The 22,734-nt window shown below is 42.5% G+C and overlaps 4 protein-coding genes across 4 annotated transcripts; 2 read left to right on the forward strand and 2 right to left on the reverse strand.

The window, feature by feature from the left end:
• Positions 1-622: 622 nt before the first annotated feature.
• Positions 623-2,125, forward strand: mixl1 (Mix paired-like homeobox). The gene is made up of 4 exons (XM_075459537.1): positions 623-719; positions 866-1,086; positions 1,236-1,362; positions 1,548-2,125. The coding sequence occupies exons 1-4, from the start codon at positions 623-625 to the stop codon at positions 2,123-2,125; spliced, it is 1,023 nt and encodes a 340-aa protein (XP_075315652.1).
• A 154-nt stretch (positions 2,126-2,279) lies between these two features.
• lin9 (lin-9 DREAM MuvB core complex component) lies at positions 2,280-10,571 on the reverse strand. Its single transcript, XM_075458620.1, has 15 exons — positions 10,510-10,571; positions 9,573-9,605; positions 9,052-9,143; positions 7,921-8,034; positions 6,886-7,016; positions 6,418-6,543; positions 6,098-6,255; positions 5,481-5,614; positions 5,190-5,318; positions 4,576-4,674; positions 4,404-4,484; positions 4,181-4,306; positions 3,871-4,053; positions 3,454-3,551; positions 2,280-3,289 (listed from the first exon to the last, which is right to left on the reverse strand). Exons 1-15 carry the CDS (start codon positions 10,538-10,540, stop codon positions 3,184-3,186), a joined length of 1,641 nt encoding a protein of 546 aa, XP_075314735.1. The 5' UTR covers positions 10,541-10,571; the 3' UTR covers positions 2,280-3,183.
• Positions 10,572-11,459: 888 nt separating this feature from the next.
• On the reverse strand, positions 11,460-22,155 carry parp1 (poly (ADP-ribose) polymerase 1). Its single transcript, XM_075459224.1, has 23 exons — positions 21,925-22,155; positions 20,328-20,493; positions 19,877-19,992; positions 19,568-19,782; positions 17,495-17,585; positions 17,259-17,375; positions 16,824-17,000; positions 16,413-16,575; positions 16,132-16,272; positions 15,806-16,045; positions 15,655-15,720; positions 15,433-15,565; positions 15,069-15,264; positions 14,860-14,988; positions 14,534-14,617; positions 14,184-14,306; positions 13,965-14,093; positions 13,784-13,882; positions 13,462-13,614; positions 13,180-13,307; positions 13,023-13,084; positions 12,525-12,639; positions 11,460-12,115 (listed from the first exon to the last, which is right to left on the reverse strand). Exons 1-23 carry the CDS (start codon positions 22,045-22,047, stop codon positions 12,034-12,036), a joined length of 3,048 nt encoding a protein of 1,015 aa, XP_075315339.1. The 5' UTR covers positions 22,048-22,155; the 3' UTR covers positions 11,460-12,033.
• adorb1a (adenosine receptor B1a) lies at positions 18,219-19,289 on the forward strand. The gene has a single exon (XM_075459770.1). It carries the CDS (start codon positions 18,219-18,221, stop codon positions 19,287-19,289), a length of 1,071 nt encoding a protein of 356 aa, XP_075315885.1.
• Positions 22,156-22,734: the final 579 nt, after the last annotated feature.

The following is a 22,734-nucleotide window of genomic DNA, read 5'->3' on the forward strand; positions in this document are numbered from 1 at the left end:
TTATTTGTTTCTCTTTATATATTTTTATGTATTTTTAATGCTTCTTCCACTCCCTGCTGCAATGCTTTTATTTTATGTGAAGCAACTTTGACTTGTTTTGTACATGAAATGTGCTATATAAATAAATTTGATTTGATCAAAACTGTTGTCTATGTATTCTCATTTTTTTAAGTCATTCACATTCCATAAATACATTATTTCGTTTGTGCTGCAGGAGCACACTTAAACCCTTTGAACCTCTGCCCTCATGTTGAGAAAATTTCCGTTGAGACAGTTTCCGACTGCCTCTCTTTGAAGGCCACCGGTCCATTATTGCTTCCTCCATCCCAAAGCGGATAAATGTTTTCTCTGCCGATGTGTATTGAGCCTGCAGCTTCCATTAAAACCCCTTTCAAACAGACGTGCGGCCGCTCCACCGTCCCAGGTGTGATGGCTTCACACCTCCACGAGCCTGCAGACGTCTGAAGTTGTTGCTGCACGGCCGCTGCAGTGCCAGCCGACCGCGATGGTTGGCCCATTCACACGTCCACCCGGCATCACCTTTGATCGCGGGAGGATTTAATCCCGACGAGCAAAGCGGTCTCAAACTCAGTCGGCCGCTGGGGATAAAACGTAGAGGATCATGTCTGCAGTTCATGGGAATATGCGCGTCGGGGATCTAAGTCACTTCCAGATGTATAACGAAGGGCCTCCACAAACGAGCGGAGCGGTGAATACAGGTTAGTGGTTGGTGTTTGCTTCTTCTGAGACTGGTCCTGTGAAACTGGTCTCCACAGTAACGCAGCCGGACATGTGCGTAATTTACGCATCGGCCCAGTGCCATGTTCGACTCCTAACGATGCAAAATCTCCTCGTTTGTTTTCAGATTATGGCGCCTCGGATGTTACGAACTTCTTCAGCTCTGCAAACTCTGTTCCGAGGGCGGACAAATGTGTGGCGATTCTAACCCACAGAAGAAAGAGGACCAATTTCACCCAGCAGCAAATTGAGGTGCTGGAGAAAGTTTACTCCGACACTAAATATCCTGACATCTACCTCAGAGAGAGACTGGAGGCTGTAACTGGGCTGCCAGAGTCCAGAATTCAGGTAAGGACCGGTTTAGTTAGCAGCTTCTGGATTGTTAATCGATACAGTTACAATCAAGAGAACCGCCATATGACCTATGTTTACGCCAGATAAAAATCAGCAAAACATGAGCTCAAATTCAATCATTTTTCTTGATTTTCTTCATTTAGGTGTGGTTTCAGAACAGAAGGGCCAAGTCTCGTCGCCAAGTTGGTTCCTCGGCGTCCATGAAGTTTTCCAACACGCCAGCAGGTGGCCCCTTTGGCCAACACCAGACCCTGATGGGTCCTGAGAAAGGTAGGTACTGGCCATACTTTCTTTCTTTCCTTTAGTTTTACTTTCCCTAAACCAACTCATTCTATGCTTATTCCAAAACCGAACTTCAGCCCTTCTAGTTGAAATTTTGCATGGAAAACTCATTTTTTTCCCTCAGTGTTTCTTGCATAACCTTTAAAGCCACAACATTGTTTTTCCTCATTCAGTTTATGACAACAGTCATGGCGCTGAGGTACACAGAATGGGACCTTTAGGACTAGAGGACAGTTTCAGGTCCACAATACTTCAAAGCACCAAGGACCCTCACAGGACCGGTGTTTCAACCAAACTCAGCGGCAATGACCAAACATCTTCCTCCTGCATCTACGAAGAGAAGGGAACCAGAGTGACGGCTGAGCAGATGCAGCGACACAAGCCCGGCGTGACCGCCCCGAGCTGTAACATCCAGCTTTATGCCCACGAGAGCGAGCATCACGCCAAGCTTGAAGGCAACATGTCTGGCAACCAGGGTCCAAAAGTTCTGGTGGAGTATGACAATTTTCCACCAAATAAAACTATCGGACCGGAGATGAAAGTCGTCATTCCTCCCATCCCAACACAGAATAACTTCAACAGGTCGTCACCAAAGGATAACGGATGCCAAATGCAGTACCCACAGCTGAGGGCTGCTGGGGAGAGGTTCAGTCACTTCTCTCCGATCCACCCCACAGACGCACAAGACGTCACCGACTCCGATTCTGACTGGGAAAACGAGGTGATGGCTGGCTTTGGTGGCTTTATGTGATGTGTAAGAAGAGTTGATGTATAGTATGGTATATATATACACAGGTATAATATGACTCAATCGAATTTGTATTTATTGTAAAATAGTAATAAAAATCACTGACTGTTTGAAAGCAAAAAAGGAAACTGTTTATTAATAAAAATGGATGACCAAAAACCGTTGTAATATTATGTTTAATATAAAAAAGGAGGGAAACATTTATATACAATTGCCCTGAGGCACTCTCATATACAACTTTACAAAACTGAAAAAGGAGATTCTCTAGGAAAGAACCGACGACTCGAGTATTTTAGGGCCGCACCAGCAATGCAGGCTTGGTGTGTGTGGGGGGGGGTCGCAGCAACAGCCATGCCAAATGTGGAAATGCTAAGATCTTAGGGGAGTAAAAGGCATCACAACTCCAGAGTTCTCCTTTATAAAAATACCAAAATCTCTTTTCAGTGCACAGAAAATTACAAAAGCCATTTCCGAGTACACGGAAACGTTAACAATATTCCTAATAATCAGAGGTATTTTACAATTATCTACAATAAACAATTTTATAAAACATTCTTCCGTGTCCCCTGTTCTTACCATCAGTGGAGCAACAGAACATAACACTTACAGAGGGAAAAGTTAGAGAAAACTAAGTTCTTCTTCCATAACCATACACACCTACGCAAAAAATAAATAAATATGGACTATAAAAACTGTTAGAATCGATGTTTGGCACGTGAAACCAATAAATAACTAATTGAAAGTTTTGAGATGTGGACTGTGGCGATGGCTAAAGACTTTCGGGTTTATGTTCGGTGGATTGCGCAAACATTTTCTTACTATAAAACGTGTGGGTAAAATTCCTCTCTTCAGATCCAAACCTCGGGAATCTGGGCGGAGGCCCGATCCCGATTCAGACTGTACGATGGTGATCCACAGCATCGGCATGAACATCGTTTTGGTGGTCTTGGGACAGTTCGGGTGAAAGGACCATTTCAAAAGACACCGTTAATGTTCCACACCTCTGTGAGTGTGTGTGTGTGCGTGCACCTGCGCGTAGAGGGGGGTGACAATGCAGGTGCTCAGACTGCGTTGGTGTTATTGGCAGCAAACGCGTGCAGATTGCCCAGCTGACTCAGACCACTCTGGATGTGTGCCACATGGATCTCAACGTTATTCTGAAAGCAACTGGAAACACGGGAGAGAAAAGGGGTCACGGTGAATGCTTTTACGTGGATTATTAAAAAACAAAAAAAAAGAGCAAAAAAATAAATAAGAGTCACGGTCTTATCATTCGGTACAGCTGTAGCGTCACTGCAAAGAGTAGATGGAAATACAAGAGGATGATTTACCTGAGGTTGGAGGTATCAATCGATGCTTTGATGTCATTCAGGGAGTCTGTTAGAGATTTAAACTCAAATGAATTCAGATCTCCTCCATCTGCCAGACACTGAAACAAACCAGAAGATTTGACATGAGAGGTTACCAAATAATAAATACAACTAAAAAAGGTTCTAAAGGAAACATTATTGCAGCCAGACTCTAAATCTCTGCCTGAAGCACATAGATGATATTGATTATGTAAATCCTTTTTTTTTTTTTTTTTTTAAATAAACTGCCACAGATAAAGTAAAAAGTTTTACCTACATGATGCTTGTTCGAAGCAACACACACTCAAACTTCCTAGTGAGCGCATCCAGCGGATTTCTGTCACGTGTCGTGCAACTTGTGATTGGAAAAACAAGCACCGCGTTTCATTTATCCTCTACCTTTATCTGTAGGAGCAGGGCCGTAAGGCGCGAGATGAGGTGCGTGAGGCTGGGACTCGTCACACTCTGCTGTACGTCCCTCTGGGAGTTAGTCAGCTGCACCATCTGCTGGGCCTCTTCCTCACAGCGCCGCCGCAGCTCCGTGGGATGGTCGGCTGGAACCATGCCCTGATCCGGCGCAAGCTGGACAGACGTGCATGTGTGATCGACACAACAAGGCTCAAACTACTGTTGTTTTTTGGTTTTCTTTCCTCTCACCTGGTCAAAACTGAAAAAGGCAGTAAGAAAATAAGAGTATCCTTTGACTTACTTCACAGCAGAACTGCTGAACTTCGTGAAGCACCTTGTTCAGATCTTTATTGAGCTGCTCCAGTTCAAGCACAATGGTGGCGTATCGCTTCTGAAAGTCTAAGTCGATAGGCATCGAGTACGACTTCTGAACACAAGAAACACGTATGCAATTACGTCAGGCTAAACGCATGCATCTCTGAATAATTCACTGTGTTTTGATTAACTTTTAACTACGACTATACCAGTTTCTCAGCCTCCGTGTTCATTTCCTTCAAATGCTTGATGTGCTCTTTTTTGATCATGAGGATTTTTGACAACCTCGTCTAAAAGTAGAAAAAAAAAATAATTTGTAGGAACAATTGTTTGATTTTAGCAGGGAATCTTTTAGTATTGCAGTCGACGGAAACAACTTACAACTTGAACCAGGAATTTAACAGGAAACCCTCCCAGTGTATCTCCCTCGGAGCCGGGCAGTTTCCTCCACGGCGATTGGTTCATAAGAGGGTCATTGTCCTGTTGTTAAAAAGAAGAAAGACTGATCATAAGCAATCCAGAGCGTAAGGTCAGCAAACGCTCTGAGGACTTGTTTTTAAGTGTTAGTATAATACCCCCCAGTTAAAAACAGGACATATGTCCTGGCATCCGATTCATTTAGTTTTATGTATTATTTTCAGCTTTTATGCACGATAGCAAATACATTCAAGGTCCAGCTGTTCAAATTATCACACAACCTGTACATACTCTTAAACACACACTTAAAGGAAATCTCTTTGCTATGATCCCAGTAGTGACTGCCATGTATGAAAATGTTTTTTTTTACACTTATATAAACAGTCTATTTGACCAGTGTACTAAAATATCATGTTGAATTAAACCATCTTTGGATAAATGGCTGCCCTGAGAGCAGTTATCCTCCTCATACACAAAGCAGAAATAAACCTACAAAGAAAATCATTTATAACCGTTTGTACGAGGCAGATGTAACAGGACAACACTAGCGTCTGTCATTAGATGTAGGTTTATAGTACCATGTGGACAGGAGTGGTAGCGGCTGGGTAGGACACTCTTGATGGAGTCATGAGGTTCTGTATGTAGCGTGTTGACCGATGCTTCTGAGCGAATGCTGAGATGGGCATGGTCTCATTCGGTTCATTGCTCTGGAAAACACGGTTTTCATTAGAGATTCAAGAAAATGACCTGAAATGCATTTGGCACTTCTGCTGATGTTTTATTTGTCAAAGCAGCTGAATCACGCAGACATGTGAGATACAACAGCAACACAGCTAGTTAACAGTTATAGAAACTGACAGTTGACATACCAAGACTTCATAATCAGGCACAGTGTGAGTTCCCAGGCCACTGCGGTCAAAGGTGACACGATAAGTGGCGGCGCTGGTGTCAACTGCATCAATCTGCCCTGTAAACAGCCCATCGTGGACACCTCGGAGTCGAGCTGTTGAGCAAAAAGAAAAGACGCGATCCTTCCCTTTTCTGCATTTGACTTTAACAGTTAAAAAAAAATTAGGAATGAAAAAAAAAAAAGCCAACTGTGCATCTCATCGCATTGTTCATTTGTATTCCTGGCCACGTTCATCTAGAGAAGTTATGTAAATATGTTTTTAAAACTTTGAGCAGATCAGAAAATAGAAAGGCATTTCTATGGACACAGTTTAGTCACCTGTAGACTTCTGTGGCACATCAAAACATGGCATCAGTCGCCATGGTTACAAATGCCATCTTTCAATTTTACAAATGGCAACTTTATTAACTAATGACTACAAAGCTAAAACAATGTTACCCTTATTTTGGGTTACATGGTAGTTTTGTGATCAATGACGACAACAACATCAGGAAGAAAAACAACTTTGACTGCAACAGTAACAACCTCCTCGCTAGGTCTGCTGAGAAGGACGGATGTTCATCTCAGAGATCGTACCAGTGACTTTGGTTCCTATGATGAGAGGCAAAGGTATTTCATCAGGAAGGTCTTTGCAGTTCGAAACGTCAGACAGTTTTCTCTGCTGCAGCAGACGCATTTTCATTCGCTTCAGTCTCAGCGCCGTTCGCTCTTCAGCAAAGAATGCCGACGAGCACCTGGGTGGGACAACAGATGGTTTTTCTGGTTCCTACACGTTCAAGTTTCTAAAACTAAATAATAATGACAAATTAATTAAGTCAAATTCAAACTAAGGTGAAAAAGCCGAACACAGACGAAGAAATATTTGACAAATTAAGTTTAAAGATCATATTATATACCGTCGCGGTTTCCCCATGAGTCTCCTGATGGTTCCCCACTCAACTCTCGTCAGTTTTCTTGTTTTCAGGTTGGGGAAAGACTCCTTGAGGCACAAGCAGAATTCATTGTCACCCTCAAAAAGAGGCCTGGAGGAAGATAAAGGAGACGTTAGATTTACTGTAAGAAAAGCATCAACCAAAATTGAAAAGTTTAAACAAATCCACTTTTAGCAAATAAGCTCATTCAACCTGAAATTCTAGATAAATGGAATATTAATAATTAATAATAATTAATAATAATAAGGTGGTTCTTAAAATCATAAAGAGACGGTTAACTGCGTGATTGGGTATGTGCATCAATTCTAAGTCAAGTTAGGTACGTGGCAGTAATTACACCCAAAAAAAGTGAGAAGCAGAACTCAGACCTCTTAAGCAAAGGTCACTTTATTTGTGACCGATTTGTTTATGGTGGTGAAAGGGAAACTTTACCTGTCAATGTTGGAATAGAACCATTCATAGATGCACCATTTGTGAGCTTTGGGTAGCTTAAGGAGGTTTCTTAACCTCAGTCCAATTTTCTGGGACGCCTTCTTATCTGGTGTCACGACATTGGAAAACTTCTGCAAAGACACAACAGTAATTCCACACATGAACACATTTATATTCTAAAAACAATAAATACAAAGCCTTTTTTAACAGGGTATATGGTCATTCTGATGTATTTTACTCGACAGGGCAACTGTAAAGATGCCAATGTCCACAAGTTATCACTGACATCTTCAGTGGGCCCGCTATAAAATCATTATGATAACTGAGGAGGTTAAAAGGCTTTTCAAAAGTAACTCTTTGGCGTTGAAGAGCTTTTCTGAAAACATAAAAGCTATAATTGAAGAGTTATCTTGTATCTAACCATTTAGCAGCCTTTAGGTTTTTCCAAATAAACTGTTTGGATGCATTTTGAAGTCGGTATTTCGTCTGCCCATGCAAATTGAACAATTTGCCCTGTTGCCTCCAAGGCAAACCACTGGTAGACTTTGACCACCTACTGTAGTCAATAACCAACATGTCAACATCATAACATGGCTATAGTTAGTTGGATAAACAAGGAGGCTTGTTCTGCATTAAGCAGACATGGCAATGGTATAGTACACGTTATCTTTTCCCTTGAAAAAACAACTGAATAGGGAATGAGGAACGTAACAAATGGCCACAAGACCTGGAGTTAATAAATGGCTCTCCTCAATATCCTGGAATAAAACACACAAAGTAAAACATTTCCTCTGGTGTACAGATAACGAGCTATAAAGCTGCTGAACAAGTTTTATCACCATTGCTAAACACTTCCTTAATAAAAAAAAAAAAAAAAGACACACCCCAAACAGCAAAAAAGAAGCCCCAGAAAATGATGTAGTGTTTGTATCATGTCCCCGCAATTTCCACACCATCACACAAGCAATATGAGAAGGAAGCACATATCACCGCCCATCTTCCCTATGTAACAATTTCATGGTTTGCAGTTTTCACCTGTGGTGTAGTGGTGACCCTCTGGCTCCTCCGAGGGGATCTGGAAGACAGACGCTGCTGGGGTGGCTCATCTTCATCCCGAAACAAACGGCTCCTCTTCGAGCTCCGTGTGGGCTGAAGGAAGAAATGTAGGGCTTCTTAGTAGTAGCAATAAGCTTCAACCCATTCAAACCATAGAGATGTATAGCCAAAATATTACAAAACAGCCTTAAAAAACCTGAGGGTTTTCTGAATAAACCATAAAACATGTTGTTTTTTTTACGAAAAAAAATAGAAAAACAAATAAAAACATTTGAGAATCACCCGTAAGCTGCATCATGCCTGACAGGATTGCACATCCTGGTATGTTGCGTCAACACACAAGTGAAATGAATATCTTTAACAATGGCTCAAATCCATTAAGTGTCCGTAAAGCCCTGACAGGTAGCCACCACACACAATACTTGGAAACCTGGCAGGAGCTAAACTAAATGGAATGCGGCTATTCTTAATTCTCCTGTTAAATCTGAGTATAACATACCAAAATAGCCACTGTGAAAAGCTTTTTAACGCACTATAAAAGGAAAAAGGCGTCACCTTTGTGCAGTGCATAAATCAGACCCAAAAATCTAATAGTTCAACTATCAGAGGAGACCAACAGAAACATACATCGGGACTAATGAGGTAGTGGATTTAACCATTTAGCTGGAAAAACCCTTTAAATCAAAAAACATCCAAAGCAAATCCTTTCATTTGTTCTGATTCGCTGACTCCACATCTTCCAATGTGTACATAGAGTATAAATCCCATGCAAGATCTCAACTTTATTTTTCCCCCATCCTAAAGACAATAGCTTTAAATATCTTGAACATATATTAAAAAAAAAAAAAAAAAGTTGCATGCCTTGATCCATCATGGGTGCTGATAACAAAAAATTTCAGGCATGTACAATCTTATGAAATGCAATACATTGACACTACTTTCTGAAGCTGCAATTGCTATGTTTTACTTACATTTACATTTGGTGCTTATGTTGCTCGTTTAACTCAATTTTTTTCTCATGTTTAAGCTACATATTGAAGATATAAGCAGAAGATCTTCTATTGCATCCTTACCACAAACCTATAATTTGACAATCGTCATGCTTCTTACCGTGTCCATTGTGACAGAGGAATGCCGTCCCCTGGTGTTGTGAGCTCTTGGGAAGCTGTTCTTTTCATTCAGAGTGTTGGACAAACTGCCCTCTATAAGATAACCAATGGATTTGTACAAAATCATGTCAGCACAGAAGATACAGGAGCCAATTTGTCAAATCACAGAAGATGTACATCACTTTCTTGAAAATAAAATATCTTTTAATACAAGAACAATACAAGACATTTTCTTCCTTAGTAACTACATATTACATAAATCTTCAGACATTGCAGCTGTAAGCTTATCATTATAGGTGTAATACACACATCTTTCATCCTGTGAAGGACTTAAGAGTGCTGGCTACTTTTAAAACTTAAACCAATAGCACATGTGATCCAACACACATTGAGACTGGATCAAAAATCAGACAAATTGCCAGTAACAATGTATGATCAAGCATAAAATGAATTCAAGTCAAGTTTCCAATAACTCTTCCTGTGTTTGCGAATAGTAAAAAAAAAAAGAAATTGCCCACATACCTTTAAGACTGACGAGTGCCTCGGCTGAGGAGCCTAAGGAAGAGGACAAATTGGGCTGCATCAATATACGATGATATGAAATTAATGGCAAAAGATAAGAAATACAAGATGCAAAACAAACGCATTAAAAAACATTTCACTATGACAACAGACGTAACAGTCATAATTAACTGAAATTCTGCGTTTATTTCAGCTATCGAAGGACACGAGAAACGGTCCTTTTAACAGTGACAGCAGCCAGATAGGTTGGAGAAAGCTAACCAAGTCGACGAGGCCTTTACCCCAAGTTTGAGCTGTCAAGCTCGGGTGTAACACCAGCCTGACATATAATACCAAACGCACGCGCTAAACCGGCTAACGTTTCAATACGTTACAACAAAAATATAATATCCAATTCAATTAGTTACGCTCCGATCGACAATTTCAGGTGTTAACAGTCAACTAACTTTGATGGTTTCCCCTTCACCAGCTTGTCAAAACCATACACAAAGCGTAACCGTGTAACAATAACTGGCGCTTACAAACCTTAAAACTAAGAAGTGTCACGGAAAAATAAACTATGCACAAATAAACTGAGAAACACCTAGTAGCTAGCAACGTTGGGCGCTAGTCCTTTTGTTATTGTTGCACACGACCTGAGGTTAGCAGACGTTAGCTCATAGCTAAGCTAACGGCATTTGTTTACCCAGTTGAGCTAAAGTAACTTGTTCAACTCCATCATTAGCTATGGTTAGCCTCTCCTGCTAACAAGCGTTAGCTGACTTGGGCAAACCGGTTTCTCTTTGCGTCTAAAAATGGCTTTAGGGAGTCAACCCAAGATATACAATAGCGATAACATGAATAGTGGTCTTTGTTTTTCACTCGTTGTTCGTGTTATTACAAGAGGACTGCTGCTGGTTTACACAGTAAAACTCATTGAATTTGTGTTGTTACTCACTCTCGTCTAACAGCTGGTCCATCTCCGCCATCTTGAATTAGCCGCGCCGCTTTTCAAAGACCTTGTCAAACTGCATTCTGGGTCGGAAATCTGTCTGGAGGGCGATTTGAGAAATAAACTCTCTATAAATTGCCAAACCAAGGATCGCTGAGACGTATGTGTTATATAAATTGAGCTTTTTCATGGTAAATGTGTCTGGAATTGCTTGGAAAAAGTGTTTGATGTCAAAAACCGCATTCATCATTCAGCAACCGCCCTGTTACAGGTGTAACGCAATTTCTGACCCATTAGATTTTGTGACCCAAATCATACTTGGTGCAATACTTTAATACTGTTGTACACGTTTCAATTGCTGTATAATAATCAGACTTTATAAAAGGTCATGTCAGCTATTATAACAAATGTTTATTCAAGAACAATACTTCTGCCAGTTTGGTCTTAATTTACAAATCTGGAAACGGCTATAAAAATAAACGCATTTTGATATTTAAAGATATTTGCAGTTTCTGACAACCCAACTCAGGTCACAAAATATGATGGGTCAAAGGTGGTACATCGCACCTTAGTTTGTCCTTTGTTCAAGCCAGTTCCTTGTTTTTGATGCAAGAACTACTATGCTTCATTCAGGCATTTTCCATTCATTTTAACTTGCTTGGCACCTAACTAGTACATAATAATAAATGTGAAATACAAAAAAAAAAAAAAAAAAAGATTAGTCCTGTTGTGTTAACACAGACAGAGAGTTTATAATAACTATACAACTCAAAAGATCCAATTTAGGACCCAAGCAGAGCCCTGGAGCACTTATAAGAACCTTAGTCGTCCCTAACAAGGTGAAAGAATAAAAAGCCAATAGTTAGAAATGTAATTTGGAAAACTTGTTATGCAAATCTGCAAAACCTTTTAAGTCAACCCGACACGTAGAGCAAGAAATCAAAAGGACACAAATATTTCAGGATGCCCCTTGTTTTATTGTGTTTGAGGTACTCAAGAAAAAAAGACTAAGAAAAAGATAGCATAGCATGGCAGGTTCTTTTTTCTTGAAAGAACGCTTTGCAAACTTTCAGTGAGGAAGAAAACGGCTCGAGACAGTAACAACAAAACAAATATATACATGTCAAACCTTGTACAGTATCTTCATAACTATCAATCTAAAAAAAAAAAAAAAACGTGCATCTTAGTGGCTATTTCACGGACGAACCCTAATAAGATATAAACAGTGGTATGTGTATGTCTGCAGGTTGGCTGCTCACAACTCAAGACTCCTAAACTTGTAGTACTTTGTCCTATCAACTATAGATTTATTAAAGAACGATGAGGAATCGGGTTTCACTAATAAAGTCTGTCTGCCAGCGAACCTGATGACAAAGCAGTAAAGTGACGAAACATTTCAAATGACCGCTGTAAAGCGCAGTAGAGCATCACCCCTGTTCCCATCTTTCGTTGCAGAGAATGAAGCGCAGCCATTTGGAGGCAACAACGGTCTTCTTCTTTCTTCTGTACAGGGCTCGGATGCAGCTGTTTTCACCACAGGGATGTTTGGTAGTTAAACTTGATCTTCAAGAGATATTTCATGTTTATCTGTGCGACATCGTACACGATGTATCTGGGGGAGCAGCGGTTAAGGAAAACACAGTATGACTAATGCAGTGAAAATATGTGATCCAAGGTTAGAGATTTGCTCATACCAACGGTCCTTTTAGTAAGTAATGTGGTTAGGATGATTCAGATCACTACTAAACATCACACATAACACCAGCCTAAATGAGCATTTCAAAGGCACTTTTGGATTAAATCATTAAAAGGATGTCCAAATAGTTCCTTTCATCCAGTTAAAAATTAATTTAAAAAAAACAGCCATTCACTTGGGACCAAATAGGCTCGGCCGTCTTTTCGGTGTCAATAATCTAATTGTGAAATCAAGAAGAGCAGTATAATAAGTCAATCATGTTAAAAACGTTAAGCATAACATTATTAGCATATTCATAAATGAGGAGAGAAATAATAAAGGATACTCGTTGTACAGTAGACTTGTGTCATCGATGTTGGTGTGGGCTCCTTTTCCCAGAGGCACTTGAACCCCGTTCAGAGTGACGGTAGCACCTGGATCAGGAGCGGTTCTACCCAAACCTAGCAAGAAAAAAAACAAAAGAGCGATGATTGAAAAAATAAATAAATAAATACCACAAATGAAACAGACAACTGGGCTGCATATAGCAGCCACAATAATAATGTGTTTAGAACATTGTCTATATGCATTATGTTACTGTTATTCATGCAGTACAGAACTCAAAATACTTCAAATATATCAACACAAATGTTTACACTCTGTGAATAAAGCACTTATATCACACGGTTTACAAGAACCAGTTTAAACGTGCGACAGGTACACCGAGGGAACAGAACTACTGAAATATTCAACTTTTAACACATTGTTCACATTTAAAACGGTTTTCATCAAATCTTATAAAAATGATCCCAACAAAATCTGCGAGAGCAATTCCGTTTCTCACCTTTAACACTGTGCTTGCCCTTTGGTAATTTCGTAATGTGAGAAGCCTTTTTTAGTTCATGCCTGCATTCAAAACACAAATTATGATACATTCATTTACGCAATCCAAACAACATTATGAAAGTTTACGTCCATTTTGTAAAAAAATAACCACTTACATGTTGCCAAGAGCAACCTCTGCCAGCAGTATCAAGCCTACAGGGTCCGACTGGGAGGTGTGACAATAGTTTGCACTCTTGGACACCATATCGGCAAAGTACACACCTTTGCCGAACATGTAACCGGTCTAAAGATAGAAGGAAGAAAGAAATCAGCAAATGCAGGATTAAGACATTTAAAAACACTCCAAAGTATGGGCGTTTGCTAAAATAGTTAAGGAAGATTCCACTGTTACATACTGCAAATAGCTCAAACTTAACCAGGTGGTGAACAACACTCACCACTGGGGCCTCTGGAGGTGCAATACGAAGACCCTGAGACAGAATACCAGCGTAGTTGGTGGCGCGAGAGCCGTGCCACAATAACTGCCGATTGTGAAGCTCCTCGAAGGGACGGTACCGTTGATGTTCTCCCTCTCGGACAATTTTGAAGATCTAAATGGTGAGGAACGGTAATAAATGGACCGAACGGAAACAAATCAGTCTCTCTAAATAAAGATTTATCCAAAGTGGGCTTAATAGAATAAGCACAACCAGACAGAAACATAAAAACAGAATAAAAACAAGCGGATGTTTAAAGCAGTCGTTCTAAATGAAGCCTCACCTCTTGCACTTCCAGTGTGTACGTGTTGTGTGTAGCAGCGTGGGTGTTCTTAACGTATTCCTGAATGACCTCAGCCTCCTGTGTGCTCTTGTCAACAACCTGCCAAATAACAAACACATCAGACACCTTTTAGACAACCATATGTTAGATACAACATTTGTTACGGAGGTGGACACCCTACCTCAATCCTGGTTTTGAGTTTCTCGTAGTTGATGTCGATGGGATCGCTCTCGTTGTCCTGCGCTCCTCCTCTCAGCAAGCTGTACGCCACTTCGATATCCAACAGGTTGTCCAACATCTGAACTTTAGCCTAGGCGGCGACGTATGAGACGCATTTAGATCTCGATATTTTGAAGATGTTGAAGAAAGGACGCTGCACGGTAAGAAAATAAGTGCTTACTTGAATGTAATCCAGACTGTTGAGGAGCGGAGGTTTCTTCATGCCGAAGTCATGAGGTATCAGGGTGTAGAAGTGATTGGAGAGATCCAGTATCCGACTTTCAGGCACGCAATCCGACACGGCCTATAATCAAACATGATTAACATTATAAAAAGCGTACGATCAGGGGAGAAATCTGATCCCACTTCTGTGGAAAAAACACATTTTCTGCCCAAAGTCTTTGCCCCACAGTCTCTCCAGGAGAGACTACACTGCAGCACATGTAGTAGAGATCGCAGCTTGTTGGAAAAGTTTTATTGTCAGTTTTAACCTATAAGGAGGAATCCCAACAGAGAGAAACACCTGCCCACCTGCTGAACTTCTGTGAGGAGAGCGTAGGCACTCTGGATTTGTCTCTTACTCAGCTTACCAAGAGGCATCTTCTGAAGGTCAATCTGAAGGAGAAAAGATCATTCTCGCTAAATTAATCTTATTATTTCTAAAATAATTAATAAAAGGAAATTGTTTTACAGATGGTCAAAGATTATGGGATTTTAAAAATTTTTTAATTACGCCAAATCCCCCAAAATTATGCAGATGTGACATGAAAACGTGGTTGCTATTGCTCAGAAAAAGGTCAAACTACAAAGAGGAACTAGACTAAAACACCTGTGGCCCCAATGAAACGATGCCTTACCTCAAACTCCACCATGGCCTTCTTCATGCTCTCTACATCAAAGATCGTCTTGATCAGCTCCTGGACAGGCTTGGCCAGCCTGGACTTGGTGCCAGCAGAAGCCGTCAGCTGCCTCACTGCCTCCTCGTCCTACCAACAAAGAAACATATGACACAGTGTGAGATGTGCACTTTCCCATTCCCCCCCCCCCCCCAAAGGAATGCGTGTACCTGTCCATAGTCGATCTCTAATGGGTAGAACTTATTTGGATATTTAGTGAAGTTAGAGGAGTTCCACTCATTTCCTGTCTTATCCTTGTAAACACTCAGGAAATTATCCAGCGCCGAGTTCTTGTCATGAAATTTATCCAACTTGTTGCCTCCAATGGTGGTGCCCACTCTTCCCCATGACCTGAACACCCAATACCTACAAGTGTATGAAAGATAGAAGAGATACACGAGTTAGTCTATGAATACAAATAAAGTTCCAGTCACAGGGGGGAAATTCTAAACAAATGGCTCAAACGTTCGGCTAATTCAGGCACCCCTGTGAAGACATCCATTGTCTGTTGGGGAAAAAAAGAAACAAGATTACCGTTTCTGCACATCGTCCTCCAGCAGCTGCAGTTTATAGTACGAGTTTGTTCCTCTAACGATATCCACAAGACCCAGAGTGGCACTGTACATCTTCCCACTCTGCTCCAGGACATGGGCACTGTTCTCCAGGCCTGCAGAAATAAGAAAGCATCCGTCCAAGTCAGGGCTTAAGTTTAAAGGGAGACGAGTAATGCTTTCAGTCTTAGGAAGTGATGGCTACCTGAGTCTGGGTCCACAGCAGCTCCACCTTTGACTGTGAGTTTCATCTTCTTGGCTTTGCTCCCACCTGTAATGGTTTGGATTCGATGAGTGCCACACAGTATCAGAATAACTATCTGTATCCAATGACCAGAGCAACATGTGTCCCTTACCTTCCTCTTCCTTCACTTTCCCGGTGCTCTTGGCAGGCAGTGCTCCAGACTTGGGGGCTGCGGACGGAGCCTGAGGTTCAACTTTAACTTCTGCCCCCCAGGGGGAGATGGCGTGCAGAGAGACCAGTTCTTGAAGAGCTTTGCCTGATGACTTGATGTCTGTGAGGAAATCCTCAGAGACCACTCGCACGCCAGCGTCCCTTACTTCCTCCATCTTCTTACTCAACTTCTCCACCTCCTCTGAAAATATGAGGACGAAGAATGTGTCAGAAAATGTCCCCAACTGGCCCACATTTTAATTCTGGCTTAATCAAACTGTTCCTCACTCTTCGAGCTGAGGCACAGAGAGGCCTTGTTGGCTGTGCCGGTTATCTTTCCACCCAGCTCCTCCACGGCAGCCTTGAGATCATCTTTGTTCTTGGTCAGCTTGCCAACAGCCAGCAGTTTCATACCAGTCAGAGGTTTGTCTAAAGGACAAAAACAGAGGAACAGTGTACTTCTTTAAATAGATATTTTACTTGGATACGTGTAAGAATGGATCAAATTGGATGTGCAATTGAAATATTTGTTATCAGAATATCAAAATAGACTTTTGGGCTTATCTCACCTGGAGGTGCAGTCTCTGGCAGCCGCTCAGTCAGGGCACCAGATGCACTTGCCAGGGATTCGGCTTTGACTGCTTTCAGGGTTTGGGGGGGAGCCTCCTTGGGGTAAACCCTGTCCTGCCGCTTGAACTTGAATTTTTTCAGAAAAGGTACTTCGTGGAATTCCTGAAATGAATTTGGCGTGAGATTTCGACAGAAATGGACTAATTTAATGAAAAATCAAAGCCCCTAGAACTGGTTACACACTGTAAGATCCACAGAAAACACGTGACACACCAATTTTTTATGATTATCTTTTTAACCCCATGGGAAAAAAAGTTAATTAATCAATTAGTGGACCAAGAACAGTTTGGGATATGTGCAAGAGCCCTCTAAAAGGATCCAATAAGGGTTACTGGAATGAAGTGACCCACCTTAGGGGTGACCCAGTCTTTGCGAGCAGGTGTTGTGGTTTTGAACACACACTTTGTCCAGGCTGAAATATCCCCTTTGCAGTAATAAGCATCCCCCTTAAACACCAGCTGGCCACTGCACTCCTTGCAGGCCTCAAGAGCACCGAAGCCCATGCCGTCGGCCAGGCTGTCGACCACCTGTGTTTAAACGACACTGCATTTAGACAAACAGGAAAACTGGAACACTTGGACATCATTTGGATGAAGCGGTTAAACATACAACAACATACGATTGCTTCCATATAATGTGAATAAGCCTTTAACAGCCCACACTCGTTTAATTCAGCTTATAATCACAGAGCTAACATAAACATGCTCTTTAACGTGTTTGAGTCATATTCAACCAAAGGAACGAGCGCGTTTACAGTCACAGAAGAAGAGCTGAGGTGGTCTTACATTGGACTCTCCGGAGGGAACCTCCTGGCCATTTGCAATCAGCAGCTCCTTCATGTCGTTGGTTGAACAATATTTCTTCAGCTTGTCCTTGAGTCCCCAAATCAGCTGGCTTTGGTTCTGTGGATGAATTCGGTCACAACGCACAAAATCGGATCAGTAAAACAAATCAAGATCATGGCCGCTCTAACGTCGCACAGGTTTCCTCCAAAAACGCGAGCTCAATGGAATAAATCTACCTTCAACTGCTCCTCAAGCTTTTTCTTCTCATCCTCTTCCTCTTTTTTCTGCTTCTTAGATACTCCATCCACCTCATCGGATTTGCGCTTTCTGCGAGAGAGCGCAAGTTTAGTTTCAAACTTTTTTTTGGACTTCAGCGAGGACAAACAAGAAGAAAACATTCACAATAATTTCCTACACGAGACTCAAAGGGTCACCGAGTGGTGAGGGACAAACAAGCCCGAATCTGACACCTTTATTCATTAAAGAAACCCAACGAGGCCCTTTCAGGAAATGGACACACGCGAACACAAGTTGGCACATGCCTTTGCAATCCCTGAGGACACCGATGATACCCTTCCACTCTGCCCAGACAAGAAAAATCCAACCCCGCTGAGACCACACACACGCCATTAATGACCACCCCGGATCCCCCGGTCTGATCCATTTACATGTCGAGGGAAAAACAAACAAAAAACAGGACAAACCTCCTTGATCAGACAACAGCTCACATCAACAGGCGCAAAGGGAGATGTATAAAACATTGTCCAAATCCAAATTGGTTCATGCAGCAGTGTATGATTTTCTGTGTTACGATGGCTGCTGCTGACTTTTAAATACGTTTACTGACAGATCCGTGCTGTTGCTGCCGACCGGTGAGTAGATTTACAGCTGCAGTGCATTCCATCACCACACTGAATCATGCAGCTTCCCTTGAATCCTGCTTCTCTCTTTAGGACAGCAATGGAGAACAGCACTGCATCGCTGAACCATCATACTTTCCAACAATCTAACAACTCCTTCCATCCGACTTCCTCTTTCCTACAACAACGGCTGAACTCTGCAACTTCGCCGTCACCTCCGACTGATGTGGTGGTTTCCCCCAACATGCCGTACATGGCGGCCGAGCTCGTCATCGCCTTTCTCTCCACTGCGGGCAATTTACTGGTTTGCGCCGCTGTGGGTCTCAACCGAAAATTGCGCACCGTCACCAACTATTTCCTGGTGTCACTCGCAGTCGCTGACATCTGTGTCGGAGCGATCGCCATTCCCTGCGCCATCCTGACCGATGTCGGTTTACCGCACCACAACCTCTACTTGTGTCTGCTCATGCTCAGCGTTTTGATCATGTTCACGCAGAGCTCCATCTTCAGCCTGCTGGCGGTGGCTGTGGAGCGCTACGTCGCCATCTTCATGCCTTTCCGTTACCAGGTCCTGATGACGTCTCGAAACGCCTGGCTGGTGATCATCGCCACGTGGCTGCTGGCGTTCCTCATTGGGCTCGTGCCTCTGATGGGCTGGCACAAGACACCGCCTGATGCCAGCAACTGTTTCTTTGTCCCCGTGGTGGACATGACCTACATGGTCTATTTCAACTTCTTTGCTTGCGTTCTCTCGCCCCTGCTCATCATGTTTCTCATCTACGCCCGGATCTTTGTCGCGGTCAAGAAGCAAGTGCGGCGCATCGCATCCGAGCGACAAACCAGGGATGCAGCCAGCGTGCGCAAGGAGATGAAGATGGCCACGTCTCTGTTCCTCGTTGTTTTTCTCTTCACAGTCTGCTGGATCCCGCTTCACATAATTAACTGCTTCCTGCTGCTCTGTCCACGCTGCCCGGTGCCGCTCGAGCTGCTGCTAACCGCCATCATCCTGTCTCACGCAAACTCTGCTGTCAACCCCTTTCTATATGCATACACCATGACAGCTTTCAGGGACACATTTAAGGCAATTTTCTTGTGCTGCAGGACAATGAGAGACAGAGAGGCGACAAACAGGTCCAACAGCGGTGCAGAAACTAACAGCAGACCCGACTAAACCGGTTGTGTTGTGAAGGACTAGGGACTGTGCACATGATCAGGTAGTCTCCTGCTGGCCATCCATGCGTTCTGTGCGTGCAACCCAGCGTGAACTCCACAAACTACAATAAATATTCTGGATCTGTACATCATGTCTGCATTTTAATCAGATGCCCCACGGTGATTTCTACACATTTAACTAACTAGGAGCAATAAAAACAGGTTGTCTGTGAGCAGCTTGAATCTTTTAAATAGTTCTTCTAAAAATACATTTGGAAACCTTCTTTAATGTCTCACCCTTCGGCCTTAACAGCAGGGAGCCTCTTCTTAAGCTCCTCCTTGTCTTCTGCCCGCAGCGCGTTGAATCCCTTTAACTGGGCGGCGCTGTATTCAGGCTTGAAGACCAGTTCCGCCCTGCGGCTCACGAAACACGCCGTGTGGTACCAGCGGTCGATCAGACCCAGCTGGGGCTTCTCGGGGTCCACAGTTTTCTTGGAGACACGAATCTGATCCTGAGGGAGAGGCCAGAGGATAAAAAAAAAAATCTGAATCGATTGTACTTCCGCGCTTGACTGTTCAATCTGAACAACACGAGTGGATGCAAACCTTCTCTATTTTCTGCTCGCAGCCTTTGCATGTGCTGCGGTTTGACTTGGCGTATTCCACCGCAAAGTCATTCAGCGTCTTCTCTGCTTTAGCAGCGCTCTTCTGGTCGCCTTTTCCTGCGAGACAAAAATCCAATGTTCCCTTTCAAGTGAAAGAAGTGAACTCGCTCCTTCAATAACAAAACATGTGGAAAAATACTCACTGTAACAAACACGTTTGCTTCTACTCTGTGCTGAAGGGTGGTGTTGAACCACTCTGCATTTGTTTGATAAGATTATGTTTATCCAGTCGCCATTATGGTCTTTACTTAAGATTTTGAATGAGTTTGCTTAAGTTTGTTTGCATATACAGCTCCAGTAGCCCGATAAGACACGCAGCTAATTAAATAGCTGTTTCCACAAACAGAATTTACAGAGACCAACAAGTCAAACCCACAAAGTGGAGCACTAACCTGCTCCAGCAGCGCCGCCGCTTTCAATGGCCTTTTTGACCTTTTCCTGGTCCTCCCAGCGGAGATCAGAAAACCCGGCGATGTCAGCTGTGGCTTGAGCCGATGCTCGGTGCCAGAAGCAGGAGAAGTGGTGCCAGTGGGGGACCTTCCCATCAAACATGGGTGACTGGAGGACAAAGAACACACAGCACGTGCAGCCCGTTTACAGTGAAGCTGCAGCAAGCGTCAGACCTGAAGTGTTAAACACCAGAAAAATGCTGCAGTCAAAAGGAACTGAAGGGTTCATGAAAGGAATTGTTTTGCAATATCTTTTAACGTTGAATTGATTCTTTTTTATGTTCTGCTCATCACAAAATGTCTTAAAAGTCCAGCATTGGAGGCGATATCTGTACAGCGACATGTATATTGGAACCAATTAAAATCCCCCGACTTGTGGCCACAAAGACGTGAAAGTCTTTGGTTTGTTTGTTTGGTCTCTAAAGCAACACGGTGAAGGACCTGTGGTGCTATTGGATATAAACCGCTCATTCTAAGGTAAAGAAAAAATAATCATTGTTCTTTTCGCTCAGACGCTGATTTACTTGCAAACGTTAAAAGACTCGACATAGGCTCTCTATAACAATATCATGTTACTTCTGAGACGTTCAGCGCCATTTAAGAAAAAGAAAACAAGACGTTTAACTGTTTAAATGGGGCACAGATTTCAGTCTTGTATGTTTGCATTTAAAAATGGAAGGTGAGCACTCTGAGAAAGTGTTCGCGAGCAAAGTTCTGCCAACAAGAAACTGTAGAGGCAACACAGTAAACTGGCAGTGGTAACATGCAAAATGTACATTATGATGATTTTTTTAAAATAATTTGCAAAACTTCAAATTTTGTGGCTCCATTCATTTATTTATTTTTTTGGTTTGTTGAATTGAAATCAATCAAAAGCATTTTGAGACTCACTGTGTGTACAACACAGCTATTCTACTGGTGCAGCTGAGATGGGTGGTCATTCATAAAAATGTAATCTGCTAAGTGATCAAACCTGCTGACTGCTGCTGAGGGCAGTGAAGTTTAAAGGGAAAAGTCAAGCAATCGTAAACCTGGAGCCGTGAATAAGGAGACAGACTTTTAGCAGCAGCCTCATAAGCAGGTCTGAGACTCTCAGATGATTACTCCCCCCCCCCCCCCCCCGCATGGTATAGCGGTTTGCACTGATCGACAGAGCTGCTGTTGTGATTTTGTCCCCCGGCGCCGATACTGCCTTCTGATATAATATCAGTGGTTTCAGACTTAAGGCAAACATCCATCGCCCACATTCAGTGCTCATTTTCACGAATCTGCACGACGCATACGTTTAGAAATCCTCAGCGGTTCTTTGTGAGCTGGAGTCTGCAGACAATGTCAGCCATGTAAATGCTAACTAGGGCCTAACTTCGCAAAACTGAAACCAATCTAAAAAAAATATTTAAAAAAATAAACATTTCCTTATTCTGAAGTCAGCTCATAATGTTTCTTTCATATATGCACAACAAGCCATTCCAAACATAAATTCTGGGACAATAAGTTTGCTAATTCCTTGGATAACGTGCCCCAGACGTCGCTGCCTTACCTGCACCATGATGGCCATCCTTAGTGAGTCTTTGGCGATGTTTTCTTTGCATTTCTTGCACGACGCACGGCCGCTTTTAGCGTATTCCGCTCTGTACAGCTTGTCCTCTTGGGAGTCAGCCATAGTTTTTTAATATTTGAGACAAACAAAACGACGTGACTGCGAGGCCAACTTTCTTCCGGTGACAAGGAGCCACAACAATTAGAGGGAGCGAGTACGGCGAAGCCCGCGTGCCTACACGGCATCCCACAGAGAGGCGACTGGAGTGAAGAGCTCTCACTCGGACGCTGTTTTCAAGCGTCAGCAAGGCAGCAAAAGCAACCACAACCAAGAAATATCACTGAGGTTTGATGGGTTTTTTTCTTAAGTCATCTCCAAATCGATATTTTCCACAGAAATGTACCAGCGAGACAACAAGCTGTCGACTGAGCTTTGTCGATATTGTTTTGTGTGTCCTATTGGTACATGTTTAAATTGTGTATAGTAGTTTGCATTTAATTTGGGGCTGTTTAGTTTACCAATTTTGGTCATTTTTCATCTCTCTGTCACCATTTTGTTTGTTATCCATCCAACTTTTTATATTCACTTAATCCAGTTCAGGGTCATGCAGCCTATCCCAGCGGCCACTGGGCGAGAGTCTGTGTGCACTCTGGACAGTTCACTAGTCCATCACTGGGTCGCACAGAGACAAATGAGAAAAACAACCATGCACCTGCACACTGACTCCTAGGATCACAGCCTCGGTGGAAGGAAGCTAGCATGTTCAGAGAGAACCCAAGCATGTTCTCTCTGTGTATGTGTGGGTTCTCT

The sequence above is a fragment of the Odontesthes bonariensis genome, chromosome 24, assembly GCF_027942865.1.
Source record: "Odontesthes bonariensis isolate fOdoBon6 chromosome 24, fOdoBon6.hap1, whole genome shotgun sequence".
In the NCBI taxonomy this organism is placed as follows: domain Eukaryota; kingdom Metazoa; phylum Chordata; class Actinopteri; order Atheriniformes; family Atherinopsidae; genus Odontesthes; species Odontesthes bonariensis.